This window comes from Myotis myotis, unplaced genomic scaffold (assembly GCF_014108235.1).
Source record: "Myotis myotis isolate mMyoMyo1 unplaced genomic scaffold, mMyoMyo1.p scaffold_m19_p_8, whole genome shotgun sequence".
NCBI lineage: Eukaryota > Metazoa > Chordata > Mammalia > Chiroptera > Vespertilionidae > Myotis > Myotis myotis.
In genome coordinates, this window is record NW_023416390.1 from 12,870,892 (window position 1) to 12,897,083 (window position 26,192).

General features: G+C 41.9%; 1 protein-coding gene across 4 annotated transcripts in view; it reads left to right on the plus strand.

The window, feature by feature from the left end:
• Positions 1-26,192, plus strand: part of PARD3B (par-3 family cell polarity regulator beta) — a 916,117-nt gene that overhangs the window by 806,475 nt on the left and 83,450 nt on the right. For all 4 annotated transcript variants that reach the window (XM_036319101.1, XM_036319103.1, XM_036319104.1 and 1 more), the window contains one exon: positions 7,219-7,354. In XM_036319101.1, the coding sequence (XP_036174994.1) occupies positions 7,219-7,354 (136 nt within the window). The remainder of the gene's footprint in view (positions 1-7,218; positions 7,355-26,192) is intronic.

Sequence of the window (26,192 nt, forward strand, 5' to 3'; positions counted from 1 at the left end):
AATACTCCTGTGAAGGCTCCATTTTACAAAGACTATTTCTTAACCACATTGCCTTTCTGGACCCCAGGCTGGTACTTGCAAATGAGGGCTGTCCTCACCAAAGGCAAACACCTCTGCAGACGCAGAGCTACAGGTCTGAAAACAGCACGGCTCATTGGAATTAACCACGTGCCATTTAATCACAGTGTGCACATTTTACATACATGCCTACTATGGCATAAACACAAAATCACCCCAAGTTAATTCACAAGCCCAACAGTGGTTCATTGTCAGTGATCAGCTCCCCCTTATTCAGTCGGGGTGAACTTTCCTGGGAGCGGCCTTGGCTGCCAGTCTGTCCTGGTCCCCATCCAGCACTTCTCTCTCTTTCATGTGGGATCTTTGTCCCATGTGGATTCTCTTTCACACCCCATTCAGTTTTATACCCATTTCCTACATAAGCCTGTTAGAGATGTAACATTAATTATCCAGAACTCTCTGCGGTTGCTCCAACATCATTCTTGAGTGAATATGGACTTCGTTGCATGTCTTTCTATTGCTTTAGCTACTTTTACTTCTATTTTTATGGCACAGATCTGTGCAGATAAACGTGTATCAGAGGTAGGGCTATAAATGTGCCCTGCTAAGTTCTCTCCGCCTGGACGTGCCTGTGACCTGCTGCTAGAAGTGCCTGCTGCGTTTTAGTGCCTTTCTGGCGAGGCAACATGATATGGTAGAAGTGACTCAGGGTTTGCAGTCACCCAACCCCTGGCCCACCGCTCAGCAATCGTGCTGCTCAACTTCTCTGAGCCTCGTCTACTCACCTGTGCAATGTCAGTAACAGCGTCGTCCTCACAAATTTGATGGAGAGTTAAGTGAGATGAAGTATGTAAAGCATAAGTATTAAACTTGGGGAGTTACAGGAGCTTAATAAATACTGCTTTCCCTTTTCCAGCCTGCAGCAGTAATGGGAGGAGACTATGGCAAGCCCAAATGAACACTCGTCTTAAAGTGAACTTCAATTGAGTTCATTATGAACTGGGAAGAACGAGATTAGATTTTGAAGGAGCAGATGATGCCTCACTGTGATACTCATTGCATATGGGCACATTACTCTAGGTGGCTATGAAGAAAAAGATATGGCTAATGAACTTCATTACAGCTCTAAACTCTGTCCAGCTCTCAAGTGCTATAAGAAGACCTATGTAACTGCATGCCTGTCTTTGATTAAAATACTAGAGGCCCGGTGCATGGATTCATGCACTGGTGGGGTCCCTAGGCCTGGCCTGTGCCCTCTCGCAACCTGGGAACCCTTGGGGAATGTCGGACTGCCAGTTTCAGCCCAATCCCCACAAGCCAGACTGAGGGAACTCACCAGTGCACAGATCCGTGTACTGGGCCTCTAGTATGCATATAAGATATTTAGTTAATCCCTTCCTGCCCTCCCCCCTCCCCCTTCCCTCTGAGATTCATCAGTCTGTTCCATGTTTCCATGTCTGTGAGTTGAGCATCTGCCCCCTAGTGGTCAGAGTGCATCATAGCTACCGGTTGAACAGTTGAATGGTCGCTTAGGCTTTTAAATATAGATATTTTTATTGATTTCAGAGAGGAAAGGAGAGAGAGAGATAGAAACATCAGTAATGAAAGAGAATCACTGATCGGTTGCCTCCTGCATGCCCCACCCTGGGGATCGAGCCTGCAACCTGGGCATGTGCCCTGACTGGGAATCCAACCATAACCTCCTGTTTCATTGGTCAAAACTCAGCCACTGAGCCACACCGGCCTGGCTACATGTCTGCCTTTAAAGATACTGGTATAGCCAGTATAATTTACAAGAAATAACTACAACATAAATCTGTTTTGTTACACGGTTTAAATTCATTTTACATAAAATTTCAGCACATTGAAAGTATAGGAGTGGCCTGATCACCTACATATAAATACAGCTATAATACGAGCCTTTCTTTTTTATAAAATGGCTAACTTTATCCAGTGAACAATTAATACAGAAAGGCAAATTTTCCATCTAGCAATGTGGAGATGGGGTTATTGATGCTTTGCCCGATGTTATATGGTTGCAAGAGTATTTAGTTCCATCATAATCTGATATCACTTCTGAAGCTATTAGGCAAAATATTTCCTAGAATCACTACTGCTAAGTCCCACAAAGCCAGAAAAATAAATAGATAACATGTAATAAAGGAAGGAAAGTAGGAGTCCTCAGAAAGTAAGTTCTCAAGGCTAGGGTTAACTTTCATTGTGGGCTAGTATGTGGCTTGTGGACCCAGTCTCTAAGATATCCTATCTAATAAAAGACAAAAAGGGTAATTAACCGTACCTATGCTACACTTTCCATTGGCTAATCAGTGAGATATGCAAATTAACTGCCAACAAAGATGGCGGCCGGCAGCCAAACAGCTGAAGCAAGCAGGAGGTTTGCATGCTCCAGTGATGGAGGAAGCCAAGGTTCCCCGCCTGCCACGGCCTGGCTCTGAGCTCTGAAAGCAACAAAGTTTCAATTATAGAAGCTAAACAAACCCAGATACCTGCTTTCAGCCAGCCGCGGCCTCAGAGCTGGGAGCGCCAGTGAAGGCAACAGAGTTTCAATTATAGAACGTAAATAAATTCCAGAATAAAAAAATAAAGAAAAAAAGGAGAGGCTGGGAGCTTCCATCTCTGGGAGGCTTGGCCAGCCTGAAAACGGCCCTCAGCCCCTCACCCAGACTGGCCAGGCATCCTAGTGGGGACCCCCGCCCTGAAGGGGGTGTGGCCAGCCTGAAATAGCCATCATCCCCTCATCCAGGCTGGACAGGCACCCCACTGGGGACCCCCACCCTGAAGGGGGTGTGGCCAGCTGCAAACAGCCATCAGCCCCTCACCCAGGCTGGACAGGCACCCAAGTGGGACCCCCACCCTGATCCGGGACACCCTTCAGGGCAAACCAGCTGGCCCCCACCCATGCACCAGGCCTCTATCCTATATAGTAAAAGGGTAATATGCAAACTGACCCTAACAGCAGAAAGACTGGGAATGACTGGTCACTAGGACACACACTGACCACCAGGGGGCAGACGCTCAATGCAGGAGCTGCCCTCTGGTGGTCAGTGCACTCCCACATGGGGGAGCTCTGCTCAGCCACAAGCCAGGCTGACAGCTGCCAATATAGCGGTGGTGGTGGGAGCCTCTCCCGCCTCCTCAGCAGCGCTAAGGATGTCTGACTGCAGCTTAGGTCTGCTCCCCGCTGGCAAGTGGACATCCCCCAAGGACTGCTGGGCTGCCAGAGGGATGTCTCATTGCTAGCTTACGCCCAATCCCCCGGGGAGCAGGCCTAAGCCAGCAGGTGGACATCCCCCAAGGGGTCCCAGACTGCAAGAGGGCACAGGCCGGGCTGAGGGACCTCCCCCTCCCCCCCGCCGAGTGCACAAATTTTTGTGCACCGGACCTCTAGTCTATAATAATAAAAGCATAATATGCTCATTAGACCAGATGTCCTCTGGTTGACCTTCCGGACAAAGCCGGGACTACAAGGGAAGCATGAGTCCTGGGCGCCTGTTGGTGGCCAGAGAGAAGCCTGGGTCCCAGTTGCCAGAGGGAAGCTGGTGCCGGCAGCCAGGGGAAGGAAGGCCTACTCTTACACGAATTTTGCGCATTGGGCCACTAGTAGATAAGGTAAAGGAAAAGACCCAGGTTGGAGATAGTGCACATTGGTGGGAAGACTAGTTTTTGAAGTCAGACAGACTTTAGTCATCATCTATTAGCCATGATTCCTCATCTCTGTGGAGCAGAACAATAAAACCTACCTTTTGCCCAGCTGGCATGGCTCAGTGGTTGAGCATCAACCTAAGAACCAGGAGGTCATGGTTTGATTCACAGTTGCAGGCTCAATCCCCAGTGTGGGGCATTCAGGAGACAGCCAATCAATGGTTTTTTCCCATCACTGGTGTTTCTCTCTCTCTCTCCCTCTCCCTTTCTCTCTGAAATCAATAAAATATATATATATATTTTTTAAAAAAACAAAACACCTACCTTTCCATTTTATTTGATATATTGAGCTATTTACAGCACCTGTTAAACAAGAATTGGAAATAAACTAAGTGCCAGCTCTTGCAGATTGGTAGTGGCTTTCTGAAGTTCTCAGAAGGATCCTAAGATCATGTCTAGAGTCACTGGGAAAGAATGCTGTAATTGATTAGTGATGTCTGCTCTGGGCAAAAAATGGAGTAAATAAAAGTCTGTAACAATATATTTATTATGTAAGTTTCTATCAATTATAACTATTATGATTATTGTTGCTATTATGACATGGTATTTTTATATTTATTTTCACATTTCTGAATCCTCAACACAAAATGGAATCAATTAACTGCTTTGGTAACAATAACTGTGTATATCACTTTTATTGATGTGATGGTGAGCTTTTGTATATTGTCTGCAGAGAAGAGCTGAAAAATGAAACCAAAATTTGCTGTTTCTAATTTTATTATATAAAACACCCACTTGAAAAAAAATATGATACAGGTACTAACAGTAGAATGGGGGTTGGAGAGGAAAAGAAAAAGAAGAGACAATGTTGAGATGTAGTTCCAGGTTATGACAGATATGTACGGTGTCCATATCTTCTTTAAAATACCCACAGGAGGGAGAAGGGACAGCTGGTCTTGCACTGAGATGGTCCATGACTTTCTAGTGTGTGTTTTTTTTCCTATTTTTTTCTCTGAGGCCAGATTTCTTTTCTGAGTAAATAGTCATGTTCCTGTCAACCGTAAGAGATTTTCTGAATCCTAAACAGCTGATTTTGTATTCTTGCCCCAATCCCTCTCTTTGAGAACTAAAATCTGATTGGACCCATATTTTAAAATGTATGTATTTATAGATAGATAGGCTAGTTTACAGTCTGAGTATGTTTTCTTTCTCCACCACAAATGTAGGAAAGTGGTGGGTTTGTGTTTTTTAAAATGAGGCCTTAGTCAGTTTCTTTTTTTTTTTCTTTATCACCGATGACCTCTTTCTGCTTGAATTCAGTGCTTCGGTTTCTCTGGGTAAACTGATTATGTATGTGAGTTTGCACTGTGTTGACTAAAGTTGTCTGGTGAGTTTGACTGAAGCTCACGCTTTCACGTAATCAGCGGACGCTGCACATTGGATACGGGTATCATAGCTCCTCATACGCAGGCGTGAGGCAAGCTGTGCCAGAGAGCTTTCTGTAGTTTGGAAAAGCATATCAGGCCTTCCAACTTTTTTTAAGTGCTCAAGAAAAACTTCTATTTAAAAAAAGAAAAGAAAAGCATGGTATAGAAACAGAATTATTTGAGAGTTTTGAAATACATATTGAAAAAATATAAAGGTATGTGATCTATAAAGGTTTGTCTTTTCTTAACCAAAGGCATCAGCTACCGAGGGTATAGGGTACATAGAAAGCCTAGCACCAGATACTAACTTTGTAGAGAGGTTGGAAGATATCAACACGTGGTCCTGCTTTTAATTAACTTACAATCTAGTTTGGGAAGAATATTTTTCCTCCAAAAGATGTTTAATCATCATTTTCTTGTTATAGTTTACAAGTATAATTTTTAGGTGTTTTAACAAAATAGTAAGTGACCTCTTTCTATTGCTTTCAGAGATCTTATTTTATATCTTAGTTAAACTTAAAACTCAGCTGTAATACTGGGGGATGTTTTGGGCATGTAAAGCTCTTCACAATGGGGCCCCTACTTACCTTTCTCAGTCACACCTGTCTCTTTTTTCTTTTCCTTTTTTAAAAAACACAAGTGCTCAAGAAAAACTTCTCTTTCCTGCTCCACCCATATGCTCTGTATACTGAAGCAGTGGTTCTTACAGACTCATGAAATAGGAGTGTCATTATGGTTGTTGTTACAAATTGAGTTAAAATACTAAATTTTGCAAGGAATATGCTTTTGTCACTAAAGTAAATTCAAAATATCCCAGATCACCAACACACGCACTTTTATTCTACTGTGCTTCCTCAATAAGAGAAGAAAGAGAGCATGTACCACCTGATATGTGCATGAGGCAGGACAAATGAAGCTGAGACTGCTGCTTGCCCCAAATAACTTACTTGCGTTCCCCAAAGCAAGATGCTTTCTCATTTCTGTCCTTCACACTGCCCTTTCCTCTGTCCAGAATTTCCTCATCTTCCCCAGCTGTTGAGTACCTTCACGATTCAGCCAAGGTGTTACCTCCTCTATGGAGCCTTCCATGATCTTCCTCTGTGGCCCTGCGCTCACCTTGTCTAAGTTTAAGCAGTCTGTTTCCTCACTGTGCAGACTCTGTTATAGCACCTGTCACAGTGGGTTGCAGTCTTTCTCACTATCAGTCCCCTAACTCCCAGACTGTGCGCTTTTTGCAGACAAGGACTGTGAATTGTCCATTTTTACTTTCCCAGATCTTAACTTAAGGTCTGACACAATAGGGCTCTCAGTTATACCTCAGATGAACCAAAGAAGTTGAACAACTGTGAGTTCTGCCTATCATTCCTTTCTTGTTTCCTAGCCCTGAATTGTATCTCATGGTGTTGGTTCTATTGAAATGAGGGAGACAAATGCTAGCTAAAATGGAGCCACTGGCTGACCAGTTTGGGGTTGAGTGGATGGGTCACTGGAGAATCTATAATTCCTGAGAGGAAGAAGTGGTAAAGTAGAGAGAGAACCTTGAACTATTAAACAAGTGGGCACGTTCTACTATCACCCGCTTTCTCTTTTTCTTTTTTACTTTTTGGCATGGGTTACACATTGACATGTACATGTACTTCACCCGCCCACACTCTAAAAATGCATGAGTCTCATTGGATTGAACACTGGCACATGCCAACTCTGTGTCACATCCAATCTTCAGGTCAAGCAACTGGTCTCAAATAGGCAATAGTTAGTTGAGAAAATGAGATACCCACATGAAAATGTAACCAAATTTTGTGGGTGTGACTATAAGAAAAATGTGATGGCTCTTTTAATTGCTCTACAGGTCAGGACCTTTTCTTACCTTCTCACTCAAAAGGCACTTACTAAGCTCAAGTCAGATGTTCTGACCCTTGAAGCTAAAGGTATGCATGTCAGGACTGGTTTTTGTTCATTGTTATTACTGATTCCACAAGTTTTCCTAACATAGTTGCCTGACATTATTGAATCTTCCAAATGCAGATGTCAGTTCCTCTAACAAGAAGATCAAAAAGTGAGTTTCCAGGGTAACGTGCACTGTGTGACCATGTTTGTTTGTGTTCTGTAGTGGCTATCCCATGAGTGGAGGTGCTGATCGCATCCAGAAGTTGCGGAAGGAGTATTATCAGGCTCGGAGGGAAGGTTTCACATTATATGAGGATGACGAAGGAAGAGCAAGGCCATCTGACTATGACCTTCACTGGGTAAGCCCATGCCTAACTCCAATTATTGAAATTACTAGTATCTTTAACTGAGATTAGAGCAGAAGAACTCGGCCAAGGATGATCTAAATATATCGTTATATTTGGGTTACCCCAACCACAGCCATTCCATTCCTATTAGTCCACCAGACCCTCTCCCACAGAAGTTGTTCACATAAATCAAACCACACTCATGCACAGTAGTTCATTTTAATTGCTCTCATATTTACTCCCTGTTGGACTTGTATACCAACTTGGAGGGGAGCAGATGTTTGCTGTTTTAAAGAGGACAAAGAATCTTTGTCATCATCCACTGCACTCTAATCTTTGCCCTCCATCTTGGGTCTCAGACATCTGGGCAAGCATTAATGGAACATGCAACATAAGTCATTAAGCCTTTTCAAAATGGGTATTAGAGTACATTTCAGAAGGGTTGTCTTCAGAGATATCAATTGTTTGTACATCACACCTGGACAATTCAGATTTTGCTGATCTTACCAGACTCCAAGATCATTTTATTTTGAGGCAAGGGCAATTTTTGTATTAGAAAATTCTCTTTACCAATCCTTCAGCATTTGGGAACAGAAAAGAATATTTTGACCTCTAGAGAGGTAGACTTTGTGTTTGTTTTTTTCAGGGTAGTGATTCATTCTCCTATCATTTTCAAGAAGGCAAAGCTGTACTTACAAAATACATTTGACTCTTGAGCATCCACAAAAATGCCCAAGAGGAGGGTGCTTAGAGTTTGATTAAAAGTTGAAACCTCCTTACCCTAAGGGCTACTCCAGATCAATAAAAGATTGGAGCGGCCTGAGCATCGGTGGAAGTCCTTCGGGACTTGCCCGCCTGGTCCCCCAATATTGCAAAATTAAAACAAAAAAAGTGCATGTTGCCCTGGCCAGTGCGACTCAGTTGGTTGGGCATCATCCAGTGCACCGAACGGTTGCCGGTTCGATTCCCAATCAGGGCACATGCCCAGGTTGGGGGCTCAATCCCCGGTATGGGCATGCAGGAGGCAGCCGTTCGATGTTTCACTCTCACATTGACGTTTTTCTCTCTCTTGCTCTCTCCCTCTCCCTTCCTCTCTCTCTAAAAATCTAATTTTTTAAAAAGTACATGTCACATACTTAAAATAGTGCCAGAGACTGGGTTTTGGTGTTCAATAAACATTAGCAGTCATTGCTGCCATCATCACTGGAGCAGAGCTTGTGTGGTAATAGTGACAGCCTCTTCGTGAGTCAGCTCTCACTCACCCTCTTTGATGACCACTGCCTGCTGCTACAGTTCTTAGTGCTTTCTTGAGAACCACATAAGAAACTCGCTTATTCCCAGTGGTCACTAAAGACACCAGCTCTTTTGAAGGGCAAATCTGTTTTTGAAAAGTTTTCTGATGTTCACACTCCTATTTATGCTCACAAGGTCAGGGTTGGAAGAGCGGAGTCCGGTGACTGAGCTGATTGCCTCTGGTGTTCACTTCAGTGCTGTGGCTTCCTGTGTGCGGCCCTCAGAACATTCCCACTGCTGTTTAAGAGCCTGTCTGAGCATTCAGCACTGTTGTGCAGAGCATATAAAACTCCCAGCACCAGTAGGTTCTTCCATGTGCGATAGGCTTTAAAAACACTCATCAGAAAGGCACAGTAAGGATTGGCAGCCTTCTACCAAATGGCTCCCACCTCTTCCAGAGATAGGCATCTTGCGGCTATAGGTCAAAACAAACAGCTATTTATTGGCTTGATTACAGACATTTGAATTAAACAGAATGACATTAGCAGTGATGAGGCAACTGGTCACTGATATTCTCAGTAGCAGAAGAAAACAATTCTCCAGAATAACAATGGAGAGAACCGTTCACTATTTCTAACTTAAATTGAGGTCAACTTACTGACTTTGATGAGGAGTTCTGCTCTCTCAATCAAACAAGCAATGAAATAAAGGGAAGTAGTTTCCCCAAAACCAAAAGGGAACACCATGCCCAATGCATTGAAAAGTCCTCCATCTCAAAACCACTATGAGCAACAGAACACAAGTAATTTTAGAGTAAGCAGTCCTGCTTTTTTTACCTGATTTTATTTTATTTCTTCATTAGAAGCTGAAGGGATGAAAATACTTAACCTGCATGAGACATAAAGTGTTCGCTGACCTTCACCAAACCTGAGTTAGATATCTACACACTTGGGTCCTTCCTACCTTACTGATTCTATTTTTAAGCCAAGTATCGGTATAAATAGAAACACAAGCTAGTGAGTAAAGAAGTATCTCTATTTTAATTTGTGTTTCCCATGCTCAGATGTATTGAGTGTTTCCAAAAGTGCCTGATTTTATGCTTCCCAGATAATTGGGAGCAAGGGCTTCCCAAAGGGATGTTTGGTAAATGCTGTGTCATAAAACACGAGAGCTCTTTGTCATTGCCTGAGATACTCCAAACCAGGGATTAGCATCTCAGCGTCCTTTCCTGTTCTCTCTCCAAGCCAAGGAAAAACACTAGTATCTTTTGTCCAGCATAGGCCTGAGAAATTGCACTGTTGTCTTGCTACTTTTGGAGAGATCTAGGAAAGCAAGTTTAGAAAGTTAACATTTCATTCCTATTAGTCCGCCAGACCCAACAAGGCAGCTTTTATGAATGAGACTGTGGCTCCTGAACCATGCTGGTCTTTAGCATCACTTGTTAAAATCTGATCCACAGTCCGCTCAGGGGAGGAGTGGGGCCCAAGAGAGGGCCCTAGGTGCTTCTCCGGGTTGGCCTCAAGATTTCTGACCCACAATTCTAAAATTACAGCATTAATTCCAGTCGATTCAGTAAACACCAAGTTAGTTCGGCTTCTCTAACAAGATCATCCCATGGACTTGTCATCAAAAAACACTTTCATTGGCTCAGAACCCCCCAAGTCCTATTGAGAGGCCTAACAAATATTCCCAGTCACATGATACTGGGGAACTTCTGAACTGTGGAGAAGGAAATTAGGAAGATAAGTTACCTAATAACTACATTGAAATTGGTTTTAAAATAGGCCTGAAAGAATGTGAGTACGCTCACAAAAGTCTTTAAACCAAAATGATGAAAGCAATCACTTGATTAAGACCTATGATTATTTTTTAAAAGAAAATATATTTTTGTCTATGAGACTAACAGTCTTTCTTTGGCTGTCCTGGGACTTTCTCGATCTTTCCTGACCATCTTCTTGGTCTTTCTCTCCATGATCACACCTGCCCACTGGCCCAAAGCTGAAGACTTCTCCCACTGTTCTCTCAGATTCTCCCTTGCTCTGGCATCCTTCTACTTTCCTCCTTTTTTATCTGTGTCTCCCACTCAATTTTAACAAATGTGTACTCAGACTTAGTGTAGGCCAAGTGCTTCTGCCTTGGAGAAGCTCACAATCCAGTCGTGAATACAGCCATCTAAGCCCAAACAGGACACGGATAATAATCTAGGTGAGGAATGCACTGATAGAGAGGTACTAGCTTCCACATGAGCTTGGAGAAATAGCAGTGCACTCTGTTGGGGCAGGGCTGCAGTGAGGGAAGGCTCTAGAGACCATCTGAGAGTGGCCTCAGCAGACATACTTTGTTCTTTTTCTCTCCAATTCAGTGTGGTGTGTTTTTTCCCCACAAAGGAGCTCCTGATTTATTCCCTTTATTTGTGTTAAAATCAATGAATACACACAGATTGCAAGATTTGTAAATATGGACATGAGACCTTAAAAATCTTTTCAGCCAGTCTGTTGTGGAGCTGTTTTCCCATGTAGGCTCTGAAAAGCTGTAAAGAGCAAATTGGGACCATTTCAATGGCTGCAAGTGAAAAGGCCTGGTGAGTTTGTATAGGTCCAATTAAGTAAGCAAGATATGCTAGCTGTGAAGTGTTAAAATTTGCCAAAAGAAAACATAATACCTGTTATCTCCTGGTATTTTATTTTCCTGAAAACTTGTTAAGACTGTCACAGTCCTCTGGCAGTAAACTGCTGTGTTTTATTTTTTTGTGATGTTTCTTTTTTATTAGCAGATAAAGAGTATCTGCTTATTTAATAGCAACATGAATATCCTGTATGTAATTTCAGAAATGAGATGGCTCTAGAGTTTTCTAAAAATATTAGTACCTTTATTACTGTATTTTTTAAAGAGCTGCATGGAATATGTCATACCTCCTCCCAGTTTTTGTTTTTGTTTTTAACTCTGACTAAATTAGAAGAATGTTTATCTAAAGAAGGGGTTTATAGATACATGGATGGGAAGGAAGTATGCTACTTTCCACTGTCTTAAAAGACATGGTGATTTATCTTTCTGGCAAAGGGGGTTGATTCAGGAAGGTGATGGTTGGGTGAGTAAATGAAAACATTCTGAAAGATTTGTTCACCTTCTTATGAAGATGGTCTAGGAACATACTTGACAGCTGTCTGGATGCTGAAAGAAGCATCCGGTGAATTCTGCAGCCGGAAGAAAGGGAGAACAGGATGCTGAGGTCATGCTAACCATCTTGAGAAAGGGATCTAGGATGGAATGTGCACTAGCCACACAATGATCAAAACCATCAGAACTTTGTTTTCTAAAAATGAGAAATAAGAGAATGTGCTCCTGCTGTCAGTGGGCCAACACAAGCATTGAGAAGGCCTTTCCCTTCAGGTATTTTCCTGTTTATCATCAGAAAGAACACATCTATTTGTCGCCTAGATAAAAAGAAAAAGAAGTATTGTCTCCTGGTCTGGGGGCTTTGAGCTATCCCAGGAACCCACCTGGCTTCACTGAGTTGTTCATGAGAAGTTACCAGGCCTTTGGCTACTTATTTAGATAGGCAAGTGAAAGTTTGATTCACCCACAGAGCTGGGAATTTGCTCCAGAAGAAGGCAGTAGAATTTTTTGAAAGGACTCAAAGTGAGTCTCAGTCTTTGGGTAGAATTGCTCTATCTATATCCCCTTGGATTATTTTTTATGACAAGATCATATTCTATACTAGTGCCCCAGTGCACGGATTCGTGCACATTGAAAGGAAATTAATTAGAAGGTGGCCAGCAGGGTGGGATTGGGCAAGATGGGTCGGGCATGCCCTGGGGCCAACCTCCCGAGGTCCCTCCCCGGCCAGCCACACTTGGGACAGCACCATGGCTCAAAGGGTGTCTGCAGAGTGAGTGGGGTCCCTCTGGCAGGTGGGGTCCCTTGGCCTAGCCTGCAGAAATCGGGCAGAAACCAGCTCTCCGACATCCCCCAAGGGATCCTGGATTGCAAGAGGGCGGTTCTCGGGTGATGCACCCCAGAATCGGGCTCCCTCCTCTCTGGTCCTGGGGTGTGTCATCAGAGAACCGCCGCTGCCAAGTCACTGCAGCTCGGCAGCTCCTGTGTTGAGCATCTGCCCCCTGGTGGTCAGTGTGCGTCGTACCTACTGGCTGGTCAGACGGTCAGACAGTTGCTTAGCCTTTTATATATATATAGATAGGTACATATATCAAATTCATGTTAGACACCTAAAACTAATGGATTGCTATATGTAAATTATATCTCCATTAAAAATACCATTTTATTATTAAAATCTTTAAAATATGGAATGAAGTAAAGAATTAGAGTCATCAAATGTATGCATCCAGAAACTGCTGCAGTTTGGCTCCCGCCTTGAAATAACCACCCCCTACTCTGTGGATGAGCCCTCTCGAGCTCCATAAACAGTTCCCCCCAGTGTGGCCCTCCATCAGTAGATTACTGCTGCCCCTGGTTTCCTCAAATAGCTGAACTGAGGAGTGGAAGACGTTCCAAGACAGGGAAAAAACACACCACTGTGTCCATAAACTAGGTGGGTTTTGAGATTTGATGGAGCTTGGTGTTGGTAAAATATTCAGTGCCACTTAGAGAGTTGGGACTTACCTAGATTACAGGAAATACTGAACATTTGAGGTAAGAAGAGGACAAAAATAAATTGAAGACTTGTTGTTTGGTTGGTCATTTTAGTTCATTTATATTCCAATGTGGATTTCATAGGAACATGTTGACGTATTAGCTATATGGGAGAAGATCATGTGAGCAAAATTCTAGCTTTCAAACAGCGTAAATCATTTTGAAGGGAGGCAACATGTTTATAGGCAATCCCCAGCATAGACATAAACTGTGCTTCAGAAACCCATTTAGAAATTGCCAATTTGGAACTGGGAATGGTTTCCCAAAGGAAAAAAAAATTATTGATTGTAGGGTCCCAGACCAGCTTATAAAAGCCCCTTAAAATCCAATAACCTTGTGCTAATCATAGTACATAGCCGAGGAGCAGGAACAGGGAGACAGCTGAGCCCAGAGGAGGAGAAGGAAATGCTCTTTTTACTTCTTTCCTTGATAACACTTTTAAAATATTCTCTAGCCTCTTCCTATCTACCAGTCCTTAGGAGTGTCTTGCCAGGTGTCCTGACCCTTAAACACCCCTATCTCCCCATCCTGGCACACCTCTTAAGCCCCCCTCTTCCCCCAAAGTGCTCGGGAGTCCAACATTACCTCTGTGCTCCATCCTCCACCACAGTCACCCTTCTCTCTGACCCATAAAGGTCCTTAACACTCCCTGAGAGACTTCTCTGTTTAAAGAAGACACTTGATTAACCTGATTTAGTGCCAAATTGGGCACTTAAGGCAAGTCTATGAGAAGGGAGCAGGAGAGGAGCTGATGGAGTCTCCCCCGGGAACGGCCGGTCCCCGTGTGAAGCAGAGGAAAGGCCCGCGGCCGTTAGGTCATATTCCAGATGTCTTGTTGCCACTCCGCAGCCCGAAGTCCCTCCAGCGCCTCTCTGTCGCACACAGAGCCCAGGTCCCGGCCTCCCAGTCTGACCGGCTGGGCAGCGATCTGATCCCACGAGCAGCACTGATTTCTCCTGCAAACGGGGCCTCAAACCCCTCAAGGAAGCCTGTTGTTTCTAAGTCTGTCCTCTGTGGCCCGTGGCCAGTACAACTACCATGGTCCAGGACGCCTCAGTCAGTGCTGTCTGAAACTCTGCCCTGAGGCAGCTACTCTGAACCTCTCCTGGCTTCCCACCGGCCTTTCTAAGCCCACAGCTGGCCTGAACTTGACCTATGATAATATGGCAGGTATGGGAAATGCAATGTGTGAGCGCGGACCCTGAGGCCGAACTGCCCGCATTCACATCCAGGCCACACCGCATGCGAACCGGAACGTTAGGCTATTCATTTGGCCTCTTAGTCTCCTTTCAAATTTGTACAGTAGCATTGTGACAATTAAGTGATTACTACATGGAAAGCACTTAGAATAGTGTCTGGCATGTAGCATGTGTTCAGTAAACGTGAGGAGTGTAAGTAGTACTCACACTGAGGTGTTTAGGAATAGTACGTTCCATTAGCCAGCACACCATTCTATCTTAGTCATCATCGGAGCTTAATTACAATGTCCTGGGACATGGTACAACACATGAAGTGTTTGGGAGGCCTTCCAGGCCGGCTCACTCTGGTGACCACTGAGGTGGCCACAGTTCCTCGGGTAGTGATGGGAGGCTGGTTGTCAGGCCCTTTTGACAAAGTTCCTTGGTCAAAAGGTCAGTTTCTAGTCCCTCTCTCCCACACACAACTTTTCCTTCAGAAGGGCACGCCTTTCATCCCTGATGCTGGGGGCACACTAATCTTTTTCATGATCTTATGCTAAAATCAAAGACCAGAGACCAGAAGAAAGTTAGAAACTTCTTTCAGCTCTGCAAAAACCCTAAAGCAAAGAAATCCCAGGGTCTAGTTAAGGTCTTAAAATGAGAGGGAAATGCAAAGAAAATATTTGTAAATTATTTACTCAATAAATTATACTACAACCAGATGCATAGTAAAACTATTTACTCAGTGCTGCTGTCAATACCTTATCGCAATTAATCCAGACAACAATCCCAGGAGGGGGTTGGAGCTGTAATCCTATCTACAGATAAGTAAACTGAGTCTCTAGGACTTTGCACTGTCCTCACACAGTTCTTAGCAAAGCTGGTTTTCTCATCGATGCTGACTCCTGGTGGAAATGGACAGGAAGGAGGACGCTATGGCAGCAAGGTTCCAGACTTTCTTTTACATGAGAAGGTTGAGAGGGAATCTCTGAGTATTCAATTTCAAACACCATAAAAACTGTTTTCTACCTCTGCCAAACTCCTCTTTAATTATCCCTCTTTGTTTTTTAACCTAATAGTATTGAACCAAAACCAGATTTTGGTATCATTTCATCAGTTCTCTGTAAAAGCCTAAATGAAATCATTCTTTTTATGCTCTAATCAAATAAGTTAGCCTATCCCTGGCTGAAACCCAAACCGAAATACCAAAAGGCAGAAAGCAGAGGTTCAGAACCACATTATTTTTCCGTAATATGTCAAAAGACCCTGTGCTGTACTTACATTGGAGTAAGAAGAGAACCCTTTCTGCTTCTAATGAGCAATTACTGCCAGCTCAGGATGTCGAGTTTAGAATCGGTTAACTTCCCCCAAACCACAGCCGTTTGTGTTGGATCATGAAACCCCAAAGCTACCACTTCTACAATAATCACATTCTTTTCTTCAGCTGCAATGGGAGAAATGACCATTTTATGAAACATAGGAAAAACCATAGCCGAGACTCCTATGAATTCCAGATTCCCTAAACTGTTCTCAACGCTGTTTAAAATCAGTTGGCTATGTTTTACTTTTGCGGACCTCAAAAGTCCTGAAATCAACTTTGGGCACTGAATTTTTTAAATGAGAATGTTTACAGTAGAAGACATGAAAATGCACTTACCTGGCATTTATAACATACGCGCCACCAAACCATGAGAACAATTAAAACTCTACGCGAGCCCAGCCAATGTGGCTGAGTGGCTGAGCATCCACCTAAGAACCAGGAGGTCATGGTTCAATTCCAGGCCAGGGCACATGCCAGGATTGCAGGCTCGATCCCCAGAAGGGGGCGTGCAGGAGGCAGCTGATCAATGATTCTCATCATTGGTGTTTCTGTCTCTCTTTCCTTCTCCCTTCCTCTCCGAAATCAATAAAAATGAAAAATAAAAAAACATAACTCGATGAGAGCCATATTTGTGTTCCGATTCCCTAGCTCAGAACAAACTTCCACAGCCTTCCAAGCTACAGCCAATCAGGTCACCACAAGTGCCAACTTGTTCTTTCAGTTGGAGGAGATGTTTGACTCAGTCATTCTGAAATCTACCATCTATTGTGTCTTGTTAACTAGTAACTAGACTGGCGTTATGATGGAAAAAGAAAACACACAGAAAGCTCTCCTCTGAAACAGGAAGAATACTCGAATCAAAGAAAACTCTAAAGCAGCGGTTCTCAACCTGTGGGTCGCGACCCCTTTGGCGGTCGAATGACCCTTTCACAGGGGTCACCTAAGACCATCCTGCATATCAGATATTTACATTACGATTCATAACAGTAGCAACATTACAGTTACGAGGTAGCAACAAACATAATTTTATGGTTGGGTCACAACATGAGGAACTGTATTTAAAGGGCCAGAAGGTTGAGAAGCACTGCTCTAAGGTAATCATCCTCACTATGGCGGGCCTGGCATTGCCATTCTCCACAAGAAGAATCACCATGTTTGAATATAATTGTAATGACACATACTAGAGTCTGTGACTGTACGGCCCTCCTATGAATCTCATTAATTTCTCTGTGTTTTGTTCTGAACCTTGAAATCACAGTGCTAATTTCCAGAACGTTTATGAGAAAGTGCAAAAGGTAATGCCACTAATTGCAGCTCTGCTGACAGGAAAAGTTTCCATTTATTCAAGTAAATGATCTAAGAAGAAAGGGTATAACATGGTTATTATAAACAATTGAGAAGTTGTTTCTCTTCTGTTTTCAAGATAAGACTTGCAAAAAGGAATGGAGTTCTCTGGCTTTATCTTTATGAAGCTTTCTTCAAATGATTTAGCTTGTTCTATGTCATCTTTCATGTAGCCTATTCTCAGACACAGTTCCATTCCCTAGATGGCCAAGCCAATCAGCACGTGAGAGAAATAGATGGTCCGCAATCATTCATTCGTTTGTTGGTTTATTCAGTCGCTGAAAACTTGACAATTTATACATGAGTGTTCATCAACAATTGCATCAACACCAACAAGAAGGAAAACCTCATTGTGGGGTGTGTGTGTGTGAAGATATTAATTCCTTTAGAGAAACAGTAAGAAATGCTGTATGAGAAAGGCATTTCCTGTCACAATCTGGTGTCTTTTCTCTAACAAACCTTTCGGCTCACTCTATGATAATGGGTACCGCCAAACCCTGTGGAGATGCCTCCATTTTTCGGTTTTATTTTTATATCATCACAATTGTCAGGAGTCCCAGATTGTTTGGGAATAGCAAGTCTAGCTTAATTATAGTTTTCATATATGTCAGCTACCTTTCCTTCCTAGGGACCGGGTTTCCTGTTTTCCGTGCAGTTCCCTCTCTGGTCATTTCCCGGGTTTAAATGGCCAGGCAGCCCTTCAGCAGCGGCGTGCTCTGTGTGTATGTGGTTTTACAGGAATCAGAGACTCACATTCCAGGAGAGGGGATCATGGTCTCCCAATTAATGTGAGTGATAGCAGGAAGAAATCTGTTAACATTGTACTTACATTGGTGATTGGGAAAAAATGCTATGGGACTTATGAGTTTGTGGTTTCCGCGTCGTTCTAAAACTATTTTACAATTTTACAATTTGAGAAAGTGGATAAGATTCTCCTTTCTCTATATAAAAGATGTATATATGTAAGTTTTTTTAAATATAATCCTTAAATACATGATGAAGGGGGAATTTAAAAATGGCAAACAAATAGGGAAAAAACTGACACTTTGTTTCAAGCATTCAGTATTTCCACTTCATTGATTCATTATCAGAAGTTTGAATACGTTCCCAATTAGAAGCTCTTACAACTTTCCTAACTTTCTTGAGGATTTTTATCTCTTTAGTAAGAAGAAGACCTATTAATGTCCTATCATCAATTAAGAAGAAGAATAAACCCATTTTCATTTATGTTGTGTCACTTTGGCCCCAGGATTGAAGAACAAAATTTCAAAGCATATGTTCTATTCATTTATTAATTAATTCCTTAAACCTTGCATGGTGACAACTTTGTACCAGGAAGTTATTAGGCTCTGAGAATTCAAAAGTGAATAAGGAGTTCATATCCGGTGGGACAGGCAGACAGGGAACATGATTTAAAATGTAATGAGATATTTAGAAATAATTGTACAGAAAAAAATGATAAGTGAATACTTAGGAAAGAGAGGCTAGCCAAGAATTAATGAGCAAGGTTTGCTTTCATCCCTGTAAAGTTTCCCCCGTGGGCTCAGCCTTTCCTTCTGTCTGCATGTAGGGCAGCTGCTACTCCAATTGCCCTTTGTCATTTTTAAGCAAATAGAAGGTGACTTCTCACATATGTTTTGTGATGACACTTTTCTTTAGGCTCAAGCTCTCATTTTGAGGTTATGAACATTTATGCATCACGTCTGTCCCAGTTACTAACTGAGATCTGCCCTAGAGGTTACTTTTTCTATCTGTGTGTCACAACGTATTAGATGGTCATAAAAGCAATTAGTTGGTCACAATGGACATGTTTAAAGATTTAGAATAGGATAGAATAGAATAGAATAGAATAGAATAGAATAGAATAGAATAGAATAGAATAGAATAACAAGTAGTAAATATGAGCATTAGGTGGTAAAGTTTTTGTTTCATACCCCATGCATGCACACACACACACACACACACACACACGTGATGTATATGTGAACTACATTTCTTCCTGTGGGTTCAGATTTTAAAAGGTTGAAGGAAGAACTAGACTTTAAGTTCCGTATCTGATTGATGCACCTTTTCATTTATAAGAACTCACATGGCATTTGTTTCTGGCAGCTCCAAACTTTTATGAATGACCGTTGTTGAATACATCTGATTTGCAACACATAATGACTGGCACAGAGTGCGCTTTTCTTGATTATATCCATGTATCAGTAGAGATCTACCTATCTCCACTAATAAAAGCATAATATGCTAATTAGACCAAACGACCTTCCAGACATCATTCTGGATGTCCTTCTGGACAAAGCTGTGATGGTGGAGGCAGAGGCAGTTAGGAGTGATCAGGCAGGCAGTGGAGCAGTTAGGGGGTGATCAGGCCAGCAGGGGAGCCATTAGGAGCAATAAGGCAGGCAGGCAGAGGGGTTAGGGATGATCAGGCAGGCAGTCAGGAGAGCTGTTAGGAGCCAGCAGTCCCGGATTGTGAGAGGGATGTCCGACTGCCGGTTTAGGCCCGAGGGGTACTGGATTGGAGAGGGTGCAGGCCAGGTTCTGGGACACCCCCCTCCCCTCCCCCCCGCACAAATTTTGTGCACCGGGCCTCTAGTATATCTATAATAATAAAAGTGTAATATGTTAATTAGACCACTTGTCCTTCTGAACGAAGCCAGGGCCGCAAGGGAAGCACGGGTCCTGGGTGCCTGCTGGCAGCCGGAGGGAAGCCCGGGTTTTGGGTGCCAGAGGAAAGCTGCTGCCGGCAGCTGGGGGAAGGAAGGCCTACTCTTGCAAAGAAATTTTGTGTATCAGGCCTCTAGTTGACATATAAAGATAGATACATATACAACTCGCGCATATTTTAATAAATTTTAGCTTAGCAGGCAGTGGTTTATGTATCCATTAAATAAACAGATTAAAAGAGGTTACAATTATATAGCCATCAGTGTTTTAAAGATCAGGCAGATATAGTTGAAATACACTAGCTTTTCTTGTTTTCCTGAAATTACTATTTTTTTCCCTTTATAGTTAACATTTTTTTATAAATGTAATACATGGTCACTATAAAAAATTTTAGGTAATTGGCAAATATATTTAAACAAAAATTTAAATCATCTATTATCTGACCACACAAGAAATGAACACTATTTATGTTTTGAAATATTTTCTCTTCTATAAACATATGCACATACATGCATGTCACATATAGTAATTAAATTGGGATCCTACTGAATATGCTGTTACTTAAGCTACTTTTTCTACTTTCTATTTTATTGTGAGCATTTCTCATGCCACAAAATAATTTTGAAAATGTGAATTTAATGCACAGTATTTTCTAGAAATGATATTTAATAATTGATTAATCACTTTATCATTGTTAGATGCTCAAGTTATTTTCATCATTTTTATCATAAGTAATGATGTAATAATTAGCATTATAAATAAATCTTTGCACTCTTATGTTATTACTTTGTCATCAAAATCAATATAGTATTTAATATAAGGATATGAAAAAACTAAATTAATATAAATTATCCAACTAGCTTTGAGTAAAGATAAGTTTATACTTATGATAAGCATATTCATTAATACATTCAACTAATATTAATGGTCTGTTTAATACAGGTTTCTTATCAGCCCTATTAAAACTGAATGTTTTTAGTTTTCTTAGTTTTTCCCAAATTGGTAGCAAATATAAATTATTATATATTCATTAAATTACAGCTATTGAGCATTTTGTTTTTATTGGTTATATCTATGTTTTCTTTTTATGAATTTTCCATTTTTTGAATTGCAATGCCTGCCTTTTCCTCTCCTGAGTGATAAGTATTTTTATATAGAAGAAATAGTTAACCTCAGTCAGATTTTTCCAGCTTTATCTGTACTCTCTTAACTTTATGATACTTCAGAGAAAAAGAAGCTTCTATTTTTGTGTGAACAAACCAGAGGTTTTTTATTAGTTTTTTCAAATGGCATTTAAACATCTATGAAGATGACCATATGATTTTTCTTATTTGTCTATTAATGTGATGATTTATATTAATAGAGTTCCTAATACTGAATAGCCCTTGCAGTTCTGAAAAAATAAACGTACTCCCATGCTACCTATTTTTATCTTAAGATAGAGCTGGGCATGGATTGCTGCTATTTCATCTGTAAATGCAATTGATAACTAAACTTTCCTTTTTAACTCAGCAGTTTTACAGAGAAGGGTTTTATCACCTTTGTAAAATGATTTGAGTAGCTTTTCACCTACTTCTATGCTTTGTAACAATTTCTCTTGTCTAAAAATTCTCTCTGTGTCAAGATTTGAAATAACTCATCCATAAAACCATCTAACCTGATGCCTTTTTTTTTTTTTTTTAGAAATTTTTTGACATCTTTTTCAACTTTTCCAATAGATAGAGATCTTTGTAAAAGAAGAGGTTTCTTCCTTTACTGAATTTTGGGAATTTGTTATCTTTTTCTATAAAATTACCTAATACATTGAGATTTTCAGCCTTTCATATATTTTTTGTTTTACCATCTATAATAATAAAAGCATAATATGCTAATTAGACCAGTCCTTCCGGACGTCATTCTGGACATCCTTCCGGACAAAGCCACCATGGCAAGGGCTGAGACAGAGTCGGTTAGGGGCAATCAGGCAGGCAGGCAGGTGAGTGGCAGGTAGGCAGAGGCAGTTAGGGATGATCACACAGGCAGGCGAGCAGTTGTGGGGATCAGGCAGGCAGGCAGAGGCAGTTAGGGGCAATTAGGCAGGCAGGCGAATAGTCAGGGGCAATCAGGCAGGCAGGCAGAGTGGTTAGAGGCTATCAGGCAGGCAGGCAGGCCAGTGGTTAGGAGCCAGCAGTCCTGGATTGCAAGAGAGTGCAATCCAGGCTGAGGGGCCCTCCACCCACCCCATGCACAAATTTTGTGCAGCGGGCCTCTAGTTTAATATATTTAATAATTCTGTTTTTCTATTCTGATATATTTATTTTTACTGCATTAACTTATTTCTCTTTCCTTAAGGAGCGATAAAGCAAACTTTTAAAATTATTTTATTTAATTCGTTATTTAGATTATTTGCTTCAATTACTTTTTAAACCTATTTAATAACAGTATAATTTTAATCAATTAGTGTGCTTGTGATTTTAGTTTGATATACTTCCAGAAGTGTTGGTATCTTAATGTTCTTATTTTTTCTTGGTATTCTGAAATTAAATATTTTACTTCTGTGACCACAAATGACTTACTAGCATATGATCATGATTTTAATTATTAAGAATGTAGTCTACTTAAAATTTTATTATTAATATACAATTTTAATGCAAGGACAGTGACTTCTGCAATTTTGGCATTTATTAAAAGTTTACATAAAATATATAATTTTTGTCATTTAAAGATTTAAATTAGTTAAATTAAAACTAATGTAGTATAGATTTATTGGATGCCTTTTGTATTCCAAGCACTATTAAAGGTCTGGGGATATAGCAGAGGGCAAAACAGATGGAAGTCTCTGTCTGTGCTACTTGTGTTGTAGTGTATAATATCCTGTATTTTATGAAATATAAGTCAACATAGTTGTTATGCACACAATAAATTCATTAACAAATTTCCACGAAAAGAACAAAAAAAAGAGTTATCACATTCAATGCAAAGTTTTATATTAGGAGCCATCACCATTTCACACATGTTTAAGCATGATAAATGTATGTCCCACAGTTGATAAAATTATAAATTACATTGTTTATTTATCATCTTGAGCTGTCACAGGCAGATAAACATTAGATTAAAGTCCCCGTCTGCTCTCTTTTGTTCTGAGGCCTTTCAGCATCATTTTTTCGGTCTATCTCTTATTAAAGGTTGAATTATGGCATTTGATTCATTCGGGGGCTTTTTCTTCCAAAGAAATGTCTAACTCATTTATATCTGTTATCAAAACTGGCATTATTCTTCCTGTCCTTGTGCTGTAGGCTTTCTCTTCTGTACACCTTTTTCTGTTTGCTACTTTTACCCAAGGGCTATATTTTCTTTGATTATTTTATTTAGAAACTTTAATCATACTGACTTTAGGAAAACATTCTTTATCTCATTTTCTCTATCAAATTCAAAAATGACATAATCTCTACCGAGTTCCTTCCATGTGAAGGAAACAAAGCAACAGGATCATATGTTATCACAACTTTCCCTCACGCTTTTAACCGGTCATATTTTAGGTCCAATCATGTTTGTAAGGAAGAATGTGTAGTCTCTCTTTTCATATTCCTTTTTTTTTTTTTTTTTTTGAGGGCATTTATGAAAGCTGGGGATGGTGAAGAAGGAAGGGCCTAGGATAGAAGAAGGAGTAGAAGAGAGGCAAGGCTGGGAAATGATCCTAGCCTGGCCTGCACTGGCTCAATGGGAAGTCAGAAACAGGAGGCCTCGGGGAGAGGGTCAGGGGGTTAGCCTGGGACGAACTGCTGCTGCCCATTGCTTCTGGCTGCAGTTTGAGAGATGCATGCCTGTGGGGGAAGAAAAGGAGGAAGGGAAAGACACAGGCGTGCTCCTGGGAGGGAGAGCACACGCTTCATATCGTTTATGGGGTACATTTCCTGTCTCTGAGGATTACCTATAGTGTCTAAAGGCAGCCCTCCTTTGCTATGACATCTCCATCCTTGAGTTCTTTATCTTGATTCCTCTCAAGGTTAAGCTGCTTACCTGTTTGAGTAATTTCACTTCAGGAAGGATATATAGGCAGTATATTTCTAAATCCTTGAAATCTGATAATATCCTTTCTATATAAATCTCAACTCATCACAATGCCTGGTGCTTTGAGGTGTATAATAAATATTTGCTGAATGAATGACATCCCTGCTTCCCAAGGGTCTTTTTTGTAGAAATTCAATGGTATTTTGGTTTGTAATATCGGTGAGGGAGAAATCTGAAGCTGACCTGATTTTTTTTTCTTTGCAAGTAACCTGTTTTCCCTATCGGGATCTTAAGGGATTCCTTCTTTATTCATGATATTCAAAATGTGCACCCAGATTAGTCTGGGTGTTGGTCTCCTTTCATTCATTTTACCAGATTTTTATTGAGTTCTTTCGGTCAACAGCTTTGTGTTCACGTCTTTCTGTTCTGTTATTGGAAGCATGATTGTGTTCTTGAAACGAAGTGGTTGCGGTCCCTTGGTTCTCATTCCCTTACACCTGACTGTAGAGGAGTCTGACAGGAATGGATATGTGTGTGAAGTGGAGGGGGGGGGTGCGGGGAGGGGGAGAGCACTGGCTGATGGGAATGCCCGCCTCCTGTTTAGAGACTCAGCAGCTTGAGAAGACAGGGAACCCAAGTCTTGACCAACGCCTGGTACTCTGCTGCTGCCTAGTTTCTCAGATGATGTCCCTGGACTCTCCGAACAAGGGGTCCACTCTCTGTGACCTGATCTCTGCTGGTCCCAGCCCTCACACGCCGTGTTACCTGCGGCCGTGTCCACCCTTCATCCTCACACTATTGCCCAGCACATCAGGAGGGAGATTTTCCAGCTCTTAGATGTTCCCCGGCTGTAACCGCTCAGGAGCCCTGTGCTCTTTAGAAAAGCCGCCACTCCAGAGACCAGAGAAAGTCCATGTCAGCTCCTCGTCAGCCCATAACCGCATCCTCACATGGGACAGTTTCACCCTCCTCCACCCGCTCCCCAGGAAGGTTGGTTGTGAGCTGGCGCCGTGTCCCCCCTTCAGTTTGGCCCAGTGTTCCCAGCAGATCCTCCTCAATGCCCAGCATGGGAGAGTTTTTACCTATTTTATACGTCCTGTTGGCCATGCCGGCCAGGATCTGGGAGCTCTGTAGTGAATTGTGTGCCCACATTGCCATTGAATCAGAATTCGATACCCGTTATAACTCTTAACCTTCCTTGATGGAGGGATTTCTTGCTGATGTACCACAGCAAGATCCAGGAGGTTTTATTGCGTCACACAGGCCACTTCTGTAGCTGCAGTTTAGTCTCATTCACACGCACTAAAACACCGCACATCTAGTGGTCTGGCTGGAAAATATGATGGCTTTTTCCCCTCCTCCGCCATTAACCCCTCCTATGCTTTAACTCTTTTTTTTTTTTAACGGTCTTGCAAAAGTGAGACATGAGTAAAACTTCCAAAGTGGTTTCCTTGCCATTTCAAGAAAGGGTCTCTGCAAAGCATAGTAACAAAGCTGGCTTCCTGATTGTGCAGCAGTATAAGTCCCGAGGGCTAAGCTGAAAAGGCCACGGACATCCAGAGGGGTGAGTTGTTGTGGGTTTTCTTATTTGCGTTGAAGAGGTGAAAAATAATTAGAAGGTAACGCTAGTTGTTGCGTATATGTGATTACCTATCAATATATAGAAGTTTTATTTTCTCTGCCAAACAGCATTGTTATAAATGTTTAAAATGAAAAAGGACCTGCTGCACACGTAGAGAGAGTGGTTGTGTGACTTGATTGATTCCTAGGCAGAGGTCTGCATGCAGATGCTAACCTAATAACAATCATGTGAACAAAACAGGAGAAAATCCTCACTATGTGTGTTTTGAACAGTGCACATAAGGCCCAGCATCGTTGAAAGTTTGTCCTGTCTCACACAGAACTAATATTCCCCTTCATTTCCGGTGACAACTCTATATGAAAATTTCAAACAGGGTCTGGTGGACTCCCTGCCCCCTGGCCCCTCCCATCACTCCTGCAGATATGATTGTTTGGGTTCCTAAGGGTCCAGGATTTGTGCCCAGACCTGGGAACGTGCAGGAAAATCTGCAGGATCCTTTGTCAAAAGTTCTCTTACAATCAAGCCGTCCTGCTCCGATGTTATGACCTCTTCCTCTCAGGGTCTGGGGCTCCACCTGCTCATGAGAATCAGATTTTCCATTGAGGCCTACATCTCCGGCACCCCCAGAACCCTGGCATTATAGCTTCTATTGGAATACCCTGACCTGGATTGGCCACCCCTCTGAACTTGACCCAACTGCTTAACAATGCTTCATGGGCGATCTTGAACAGATTCTGTGTCATGGTTAAGTCTAATTTCTCCTTTTCTCACAGACCTATCTTCTCTCTCTATCCCGCTTATAGGCATGGATACCTGGGCTGGGGGGGCGGGGGGGATGCTTCTACCCACCCTGTGCAACTATCACTGGTCTGGCGCATTCCA